Source organism: Saccostrea echinata, unplaced genomic scaffold (genome assembly GCF_033153115.1).
Source record: "Saccostrea echinata isolate AGI-Se365-2 ecotype Australia unplaced genomic scaffold, CSIRO_AGI_Sech_v1 ptg000009l, whole genome shotgun sequence".
Taxonomy (NCBI): domain Eukaryota; kingdom Metazoa; phylum Mollusca; class Bivalvia; order Ostreida; family Ostreidae; genus Saccostrea; species Saccostrea echinata.
In genome coordinates, this window is record NW_026889758.1 from 13,559,367 (window position 1) to 13,570,000 (window position 10,634).

The window sequence follows — 10,634 nt, forward strand, 5'->3', positions numbered from 1 at the left end:
AATTTTCTCTTGCTTATAAATACCAAATAACCGTCTTGCAAAAACATGGTGTCATGAAAATTTGGTGATCTACATGATTAACTTGTTAACTGCATTTTATTTTTTGTTTTTGATTAACCAATTACAGATTTTCCATTCAATTACCACTGTTCTGACCAAGCAAACAGTTAAAAATTGCCATTCCTATAAAATTTGTATGTCACCCAACATCTTGCATGATCACCTTACTTAATTTTTATGTCAAGTCATATCTCACGTGATCAACTGACATAATTTACATCAGCCCACATCTCACAAAATTAGCCCATTTCATTCATACATCAACCCACATCTCACAGAATTAGCCCATTTCATTCATACATCAGCCACGTCTCACAAAATTAGCCCATTTCATTCATACATCAGCCCACATCTCACATGATTAGTCCACTTCATTCATACATCAGCCCACATCTCGCATAATTAGCCTACCGGCACTTCATTCATACATCAGCCCACGTCTCACGTACTTAGCCCACTTCATTCATACATAGCACACATCTTGCATGAATGTACAGAAGTGCCCACAATGGATTTGAACTATAATGCTAAGGGTCCAGTATGAATAAGAATATTAACTTGTATGTCCAGAGAATCAGTCTTTTACATGAAGTTCAGGTAAAATTGATAGTGAATGTTGGCAGGATACAAAATATGCATACATTTAGGAAACAAGACTTCTTTACCATTTTACAAATGACATAGTATGGTTGGAATAAATATCCCTGTGTGCTGACATTATATCCCAGTCCTTTCCATTATTATATGTATAGCTAGGATGCTGTATCTACTGCTATTATATCTCCACACAAATGAATTACTGACAAAATAGACTCAGTAAAGAAATTCACATTAGCTTTATTGTAGTGGATTTGTAAATGCCTATAGGTACATTTTAATAGATTTAGGATAATGTATGTAATTTATGATTGTTTTTCAGCACTATGGGAAGATCCCCCTAATTGATTGTACACTGATAGAGGACCCAGGGGCAGAACCCTTTATAAATGACCCTGACAGTGAGTTTCTATAGTGTGTTGTTATAGTTTTATAAATGAATCTATCAGAGTTTCTATTCTATTATTTTAGAGGCTTCATTGATGACCCTGACATTGGGTTTCTAGTGTGTTATTATAGAGAATTTACAAATGAACCTTACAATGAGTTTCTAGTATGTTATTGTAGAGGCTTTATAAATGATCCTGACAGTGAGTTTCCAGTGTTTTATTGTAGAGGCTTTATAAATGACCCTGACATTGAGTTTCTAGTGTGTTATTGTAGAGCTTTATAAATGACCCTGACATTGAGTTTCTAGTGTGTTATTGTAGAGGCTTTATAAATAAATCTGACATTGAGTTTCCAGTGTGTTATTGTAGAGGCTTTATAAATGAATCTGACATTGAGTTTCTAGTGTGTTATTGTAGAGGCTTTATAAATGACTCTGACATTGAGTTTCTAGTGTGTTATTATAGAGGCTTTATAAATGACCCTGGCATTGAGTTTGTAGTGTGTTATTTTAGAGGCTTTATAAATGACCCTGACGTTGAGTTTCTAGTGTGTTATTGTAGAGGCTTTATAAATGACCCTGACATTGAGTTTGTAGTGTGTTATTGTAGAGGCTTTATATATAAACCTGACATTGAGTTTTTAGTATGTTATTATAGAGGCTTTATAAATGAATCTGACATTGAGTTTCTAGTGTGTTATTGTAGAGGCTTTATAAATGACCCTGACATTGAGTTTCTAGTGTGTTATTGTAGAGGCTTTATAAGTAAATCTGACAGTGAGTTTCTGGTGTGTTATTATAGAGGCCTTATAAATGAACCTGACAGTGAGTTTCTAGTGCTTTATTATAGAAATTTAATAATAACCCTGACATTGAGTTTCTTGTTTGTTATTTTAGCTAATTTATAAATAAATCTGACAGTGAGTTTCTAGTGTGTTGTTGTAGAGGCTTTATAAATAAATCTGACATTGAGTTTCTAGTGTGTTATTGTAGAGGCTTTATAAATGAATCTGACAGTGAGTTTCCAGTGTGTTATTATAGAGGCTTTATAAATGACCCTGACATTGAGTTTGCAGTGTTTTATTGTAGAGGCTTTATAAATGACCCTGACATTGAGTTTGTAGTGTGTTATTGTAGAGGCTTTATAAATAAACCTGACATTGAGTTTGTAGTGTGTTATTGTAGAGGCTTTATAAATGACCCTGACATTGAGTTTCTAGTGTGTTATTGTAGAGGCTTTATAAATGACCTTGACATTGAGTTTCTAGTGTGTTATTGTAGAGGCTTTATAAATGAATCTGAGAGTGAGTTTCTAATGTGTCATTGTAGACATTTTCTTTATAGTTAGGATTCCAATGTGATTTATACTGCTACACTGTAGGAAAAATACTTGAAAATATTCTGTAAATTATACCTTGATTTTATCTTCTGAATGTAAGTTATTTCCTTGTATTAATTCAATAATTAATTTTTTTTCTCAGCATCTTCAGTAGATTCTATAGACAGTATCCGAAGTACAGGCTCTTTAAATACCCTCATCCAACCTGGCGAGAAGGAGACACGCACAGATTACAATGGACTAGACTTTAAAATTATAGTAGATACCAAGAGTGGGAACGGGACATCCATTACTTTAGTGGCAGCCACTCGCCAGGAAAAACTGGCGTGGTGCTCAGACATCAGTCAGGTGGTTATAAACAATTTCCCTGACAGTATTCACAGTGGTTTTTTCTCATTATTCAAAAAAAGCTGAACTTTAATACAATCACATTTACTAAAGATATCTGTTTATAATGCCTAATATCAGTTGGCCACCATAGCCACTTCAGGGCTGCATTCAAGATTGTAGCAGCTAACCCGGCTGCTAGGCTAGCTAGATATCTAGGCCTTGCAATTGAACACACTGTATGAATTAAAACTTATTATGCTAGCATATCATACCATTCAAGATTGTAGCAGCTAGCCTAGCTGCTAGGCTAGATATTTAGGCCTATTGAACACACTATGAATCAAAGCTTGTTATAAATGATAGCGTAGCATACTTAAAAAATCATAGCTCTTCTTAGACCTTAGCTGCTATGATCTTGAAAACAGCCCAGGTATTGCTAGTCTGTCAATTTTTTCTTCTCTGGACAGAGCTATTAGGCAAATTTTACAAAATGTTCCTTTAATTGGGTAGAGGGCCGGATCATGGGTAGTAGAGATAAAACCATGTCAGGGATTCAAACGTTTACAGTCAGCAACAAGTTGAAGAAAAATTACAAGATATACATAGGAGCCTCATGTAGTGTGTGTTCATTTTAATTATGAAAATATGAGGTAGATTTGTCTCCAATGACTTTTTGTTGTGGTCTCAGGTGATTATTAAGGCCCACAGACCTCTGAATATTGTGATCAAAAATCATTTATATTTAAGTGTCATACTTGCATGCACTGTAACTAGCTATGATACTATGATATTTTAACTGGATAATGTTTAATGATTAACATGCTGGCTTAAGGTGAACAAGTTGTTTGTGTAGTTTTAACATTTCCTGTGTAATATATGTTTGTAGTGTATAGAAGATCTCCACTATAGTGATCTCCTGAATACCTCAATGAGTGAATCATCCTCAGTCACCATGCCTCAATCTGTCAGGTAAGAATCCCCCCTCCCCCTTGTGTGTAATGTTTACAGTGTATAAAAGATCTCCACTATGGTGACCACCTTAATACCTCATTGTATGAATCATCCTCCCTCACTGTGCCTCGATTCTCAGGTAAAAATCCCCCTCTCCCAACCCCTAAACCTGAACTAGCTGTATGTGCAGCCAGTTTTACAGGCAAGGCTTTCAAATTTTAATTCCTCTTGCAGTTTAAAAAAGTAAACATGCAGGGTCAATTTAAAAAAAAAATCTACCTTTACATTCTAAAACCGCAGGGTGATTCAACCTCAAGGTGTTGGTCTCCAGTTTTTCTTTGTTTTGTATTCTAAAATTGGTACTTGGACCCCTGCATCCCATTAGGTATCCACCATTATGATCAGTGCTTTAATTTACATGCAGGGTGATTGAAATTTTTGCCATGTAAAATTTACTCTTTAGGAAGAGGATTAAAAATTAAAAGCCATGTCAGCCATTTTGTTCATATTTGATACAAAAATGCCCATATCACAAAAAAAACTTGATAATATCATAATTCTGGGTTTGTATAAAATTAAATTGGATCAATAGGCATCCAAAATATAAAGAATTAAAGATTTCAAATTATAACAATATTACTATTTTTTGCATGGTTTTTGCCCTTTTTCTACAGCAATTGGTTCATGCACAACAATAATTTACTACAAGTATACAAACATGGATGTGAATTTTTCATTCTTAACAATTTAAATTATGTCATCTCGATTTCAGTAGCACTGTGACATCATCAGGGTTTCATGTTATTCTCTGAGCATTATATAATACTCCAAATACTGGTTAATAGCTTTAAAAAAATATTCTTTTTATTTTTTTTTTTATAACTATGAAATTATTTAGTTATACCAAAGGTATTTAAAACAGTTACCAAATGCCTAATCAGGGAATAGATTGCAATATATTTCCCAAATTACTTGGATCAGCTCGTTGTGTTCTATTGCCCGAGACCATTTTGGAATCTTACAATTGGAATACATTATTCCAAATATTACATATCACTGGTCAATCTGCATCAGAAAATTTTATTTCATTCAACTTAGACTGAATTCCTGCATGCTTTTATTTACTAACAAGCAAGCCAACAGCTATTAGCCTTTACAAATCACAATATAATTTTTTAAAATTTTTACAATAATCTTATAATATATTTTAGCTTTAAATTTTCGTTTCAATATCCAAACTGTATGAATGCAGTTATTAATATCCATGCTTTCATAAATTTGGAAGTATCCAGACATCATCCATGCATCATATATTGTGGATATCAGGATAATATTCATGCATCATTACTAATATAAATATCCAAGCTAATATCATTACTTTTATCATTGCTTATGGATTTCCAGGCTAATATCCATGCTTTGATCCTATGGATATCCAGGCATATATCCAGGCTTTGATCTTGTGGATATCCAGGCTAATATCCATGCTTTGATCTTGTGGATATCCAGGCTAATATCCATGCTTTGGTCTTGTGGATATCCAGGCTAATATCCATGCTTTGATCTTGTGGATGTTCAGGCTGTATAAGTTCTTATTTTTGTACCAATAGCTGTTGCTGTTTGCTGGCTGTGCACATTAACTTAAGCTTATACTAACACAGCTTTATTTAATAGAGATTTTTTCTGACCAACATTTGTCTGTCAATCAAATCATTTACCTCTTGATTCTATTGTATTTGTCTTTGTCAGAAGATATGAATTAAGTAAAGGAAATTGTGAAAATTTTGAACTTGAAACACATTAATAAAGTCATTTATGGTCATATATATCCATGTGAAAGACATGCATATAATAAATACAGCCATTAAACCTGATATCACAAATATTTATCTTGAAATAATAATAATAGAGAGAGAGAGAGAGAGAGGTTAAAGTAAAGCATGGGAGGAAAATTTAATTGTAATAAATTTTAATGGTTATATTCCTTTTCAATTTTTTTTCACATGTTTCTAGGCATGGTGAAAATTTTGTGCATTTTATATCTGATACTGGCATTACCTGGTGTATGACTAGAACACTCAATATACTTGAGTGTTAAGTTTGATGCTGCAATCTTTAAGCATGATTATATTCACTAGCAGCCATTGTGACTCAGGTGAGCACTGTGGCCTATAAGCCTGTGTTTATTCACTAGTTTTTGCATGCTTTTCAGATACATCCACAGCTCTCAGATATGGTGAGTCCTTGTTGTTTTACAGGTTGGAGGTATACTGTAGTAAACTCTTCGTTTTCAGACAGCATTGGGGAAGTTATTTTAAAGTTGGGGATGTTACTTTAAAAAAATAAAAGAAAGGAATAATAAAAAATATAAATCCATCTGTAATTCTTAAGAGATACATTTATTTAATAAAAAACTCTGGAAAAAAAAATGAAGCACATGTATGCAAAAAATTCATTACTGGTTTTAAAATGTAGTTCAGAAATGTTTCAACAATAAGAAAATTAGTTTATGATTATATGTTTCTTTATCATTCTGCATCAATGTTGCCGAAATATGGCTGAATACTGTCAGATCAGTGTATTCAACCTATTTTTATTTTGTATGACTTTTAAACTAGCAGTATAAAATGACCAATTTTTGCAATTTCTGAACTTTAATTGTGTATGATCTTCTAACTTTTTTATAGATATGATTTTTTATAGCTTCTTTTGGCAGAAAAAATTTTAGAACAAAAGTTGTTTCTCAATTCTGTACTCCACTGTCAGATTTATAGTAGAGCAAAGTCCTTTTAATTTTAAGTATAAATTAGCATTACAGATGGTCCTAGATATCAGCTTCTATTCCATTGTCAGTAAATATACCAATCATTTATTATTTGGTTCCCTAGGACCAATTAAGTTCTTAACCAAGGATAAACATGTAGTCTTAGATATGGGACTTGGCAACAATTCTTGAAAAAAGAGATAATGCATTGTTTGCAGTGTTGGAGAGGACACTAAATAAAATTTAAACTTAAAGATAGGTTATCCTCTAAAGATCCAGTTGGTTAGAAAATGCAACTAATTCAAATGTGTTCAAATGACATATTGGCCAGTGGTTCAATTGAGGTGACAATGGGAACTAAAGATTTACATAGGAATGTATGTGTGTATATACTTGTGTATATACATGTATGTATGTTTGTTTGTTTATTGTTGTTTAACGTCCCTGTCGAGAAATTTTCACTCATTTGGAGACGCCACCACTTGCCTGTGGAGAGCTGCAAATTTTGACCTATACTCGGCACTCAGGGCCATTGAACATTGAGGGATCTTTTTTGTGCCAGCACTTACTGTGACACAGGACCTTGGTTTATACGGTCTCATTCAAAGGACCAGTCTCCACATCTCACAGTGGGATTCGAACCCGCGATGTAAGGTTCAACTGCTTACTCTAGAGGAAATGCGCTAACCACTGCGTGATGCGGGCGCATGTATGTAGAACACTCTATAATATCTAAGAAAATCACAGTCAAAGATGCTTTTATTAAAAGGCAAACATTTTTATACAGGAAACAGATTTATGTTTGGTCAATCTTTGGTCTCCTTTTAGGACAGAGAACATTCATTATATGATACTAAAATATGTCAGATGAGTGCATTAGTGTTTTATGTCAGTATATTAGTATTTTACCCCTTGAGTCTGACCTCCTCTGCTTTATGACATGAAGTTGAGTTTTTCAAATCTTGTCCAAATGTTATATTTTAAATTTGTTGGTTTATCTATTTTATAATGTGTCTTTGCAATGTTTTTATAAATCAATATTGTCATTTATCCTTAATATTATTATCCTTAATACGTACAGTGAAGTTAATAGGAAACCCAGAGTGAATGAAATAGATATCATCATTGGGTTTCATGTATTAATTGATCTAAAAAAGAAATTCCAAAATTGTTTTACTGTTTTCCTAACCCCTGTGGCTTGTTGTCTGTAAACTTTTCACATTTTATTTCTCTGTTAACCATTGTAAACACTTGGGCATTTTCAACAAGACCTGTCATCACTTTTAACACAGAGGGCTTAAAAAGTCTATTTTCCCTTCTAATTAGGGACCTTGAATTGTGCATATTTCAGTATTGAAGAAAGATGCGTACTAGTTTCATAGGGAAATCTATTTGAATATTTTCAAAATTAGTGGGATAGATCTCCACTTATATGATAATTCCACATTATTTTTACAGTCATTAGATTTAAGGTAAAATCTTAATATACAGGGCGTAATTGGGCATGTTTGGTAATTCCCATTTTACAAAGCAGAATTTTACATTTAGTTTAGATTTTTTATTATATTTTTGGGAGGAAGGGGGGGGGGGCAAATTTTCAGTTGTTTAGACCAGATACTTAGCTGGACATATATCACTTAAGTTTCTATACTTTCAGGTCAGATCGTAGACTGTTTTCGGATGATGTGGATATAAAGTTCAGCAGGACCCTTAACTCCTGTAAAGTTCCGCAGGTGAGAACTCTTTTGTGTTCTGTAGTCAGGCAGAATCTAACACTCATTTCATGTCATTTAATCAGGAAAAAGTACAGCAAAATTATTCCTTTTTTGCTAAGTATTGATTGAGCATCATTTGATTTTTCTTAATTTTTAGCTCATCTGAGTGAGCTTTTCTGATCAAAATTTGTCTGTTGTTGTTGTCATAAACTTTATACAATTTCTTCTTCTCCAGAACCACTGGGCCAATTTCAACTGAACTTGGCACAGAGTATTCTAGGGTGAAGGGGATTCAAGTTTGTTCAATTGAAGGGCCAAATGTATTCAAGGGGAGATAATTATGAAAAAGTAAAAATTGGGTAGGGTCCTTTAAAGATGTTCTTCATAAGATTCGCAAGGCCAGAAAAGAAAAAATTCATGTGCAAGCTTCCATACATAGTGTTGATTCAACTTTATTCAAATCATGACCCCAGGGGGTAGGTTGGGACCACTATGGGCAAAGTTTTACATGAATATTTATAGGGAAAATCTTAAAAATCTTCTTCTCAAAAACAGCAAAGCCATGTATGGAAGCATCGTCAGATAGTGTAAATTCAAGTTTGTTCAAATCATATTCCCCCCCCCCCCCCCCCCCCCCCCCCCAGTAGGGTGGGTCCACAATGTGCAATCAAATTTATACAAAGGAATACATACAGGAAGTCTTCTTTTTTTCAAGAACTGCAAAGCCATGAGCAGACATATTTATATGGAAGCATCCATAGGTAGTGCATATTCTAGTTTGTTCAAATCATGACCCTTGGGGGTAGGGTGGGGCCACATTGGACAATGAAAGTTTTACATAGGAATACATAGGGAAAATATTTAAAATCTTCTTATCAAGAACAGCAAAGCCATGATTGGTCATATTTATATGGAAGCATCCTCAGGTAGTGTAGATTGATGTGAATTCAAATTTTGACCCTCAGGGGTAGGGTAGGGTTAGGGCTACAATGGGCATCAAAGTTTTACAAAGGAATGTATAGGAAAAGGAATCTACTGTTAAAGAACAAGAAGCGCAATAGTTACTCAGGTTAGCATTATGGCCCATGGGCCTCTTGTTTAAAAATACATCAAATGGAATATTTCTAAAGATTAATTCTTTTATATTGATAAGTTTCTTGAAACAAAGTGGTTCTTAAGTTGGAAGACTTTTGTTAAGCAAGAAGGCTAGAAGAAAAGACACGTTTTTTTGTAATTTAGATTCGACATGCCAGCGTAGAGCGTATTTTGGACCGCCTAACTGATCTCCGGTTTTTAAGTATTGACTTCCTGAACACGTTTCTCTTGACCTACCGTGTGTTTACTGATGGTAAGACAGTTCTGGAGGCATTGAAGAGAGTTTACAAGAATCCAGAAAGTGGAAATCTAGAGACTTCCCTCACGTCTTGCCAGTACGTATACCTCACTGTACGATACCTCACTGTACGATACTTTATTTGGTGTATATTGCCTTCACTCTTATTTTTTGTGATTCATTCCCAAACAGATATCAATAACACTTTTTTAAAACAGTGTTTAAAGCTAGAATTTCCTAAATTCTATGGTCATTATAATAACCTTGTTAGCAAATATAACCTACCATTGGGTCGTATTTTGGATGACGTGTTTCATACCAATTATTATGCTTTTGTGTTTTTATACTAAATTTGACTATGGAATGTTCCGTCTACCTGATCAATACATAGGACTGGTGGTGGGTGTGACAGGTCAACTGGGGATGCTTGTTCCTCCTAGGCACCTGATCCCATCTCTGGAAATTCCAGGGGTCCATATTTTATGCCCTGTTCAGAGATTTGTATTGTTTGTAGATTTTTTTTTAGATCGATCACTGTTTGTATCTTCACTTTTTTCATCTTAGAGGGGTTGAGTTATCTTGTACAATGCTGGTTTGATGTTGATGCATAGGAAAAGTATGGAAAATGATCTAGAAATAGAAATAAGCTTGTCTTAAATGTGTACCCACAGAATTGCAAGTCCTTTGCATGAATTTGAATACTTAGAAGCAGGAAAAGTAGACCTAGTGGTAAATACAAAATAACTCCAACGAACATTTTCACATTAAGTAGTTTAAGAAAAAATACCATCATTCATGAATTAAATTCACATCCATGCATGCATGCATGACCCACAATTGGCACACAAAATTTTATACAGAAATACTGTAGACATAACTTTTTTTCATGAGGGATTAATTTAGGCTCAGTACAAAGGTCACAATTTTCCATGAAAATTTGTCCCAGTGTACCTAAATATAAAGATTACCTTACTGTAGATGTACTTTATTCCGCTTGGGATTAATTTACGCTATGTAGGCATCCACAATTTTCCTGCGCAAATTTGCCACAGTGATACTAATTGTCTTAAAATCATCAAACTTAGTCAATTGATGCATATTGGGTCCTTGGAGAACGTCAACCAAAAAGTAGGTTACAGTGACCTACTTTTGAAATT

At 33.9% G+C, this 10,634-nt stretch overlaps 2 protein-coding genes across 6 annotated transcripts in view; one reads left to right on the plus strand and one right to left on the minus strand.

Annotated features, from left to right (window-relative positions):
- LOC133181811 (ras-specific guanine nucleotide-releasing factor 2-like) overlaps positions 1–10,634 on the plus strand; it is a 90,885-nt gene that overhangs the window by 56,584 nt on the left and 23,667 nt on the right. For 4 of the 5 annotated variants that reach the window (XM_061316424.1, XM_061316428.1, XM_061316425.1 and 1 more), the window contains 6 exons: positions 980–1,058; positions 2,527–2,732; positions 3,601–3,683; positions 5,878–5,901; positions 8,087–8,162; positions 9,384–9,574. In XM_061316424.1, the coding sequence (XP_061172408.1) occupies positions 980–1,058; positions 2,527–2,732; positions 3,601–3,683; positions 5,878–5,901; positions 8,087–8,162; positions 9,384–9,574 (659 nt within the window). The remainder of the gene's footprint in view (positions 1–979; positions 1,059–2,526; positions 2,733–3,600; positions 3,684–5,877; positions 5,902–8,086; positions 8,163–9,383; positions 9,575–10,634) is intronic. The other variant, XM_061316426.1, reaches the window with a different exon arrangement.
- LOC133181809 (ras GTPase-activating-like protein IQGAP1) overlaps positions 9,740–10,634 on the minus strand; it is a 148,280-nt gene continuing 147,385 nt past the window's right edge. The window contains exon 44 of the mRNA XM_061316419.1: positions 9,740–9,749. The gene's annotated coding sequence lies outside the window, so the exon portion shown is untranslated. The remainder of the gene's footprint in view (positions 9,750–10,634) is intronic.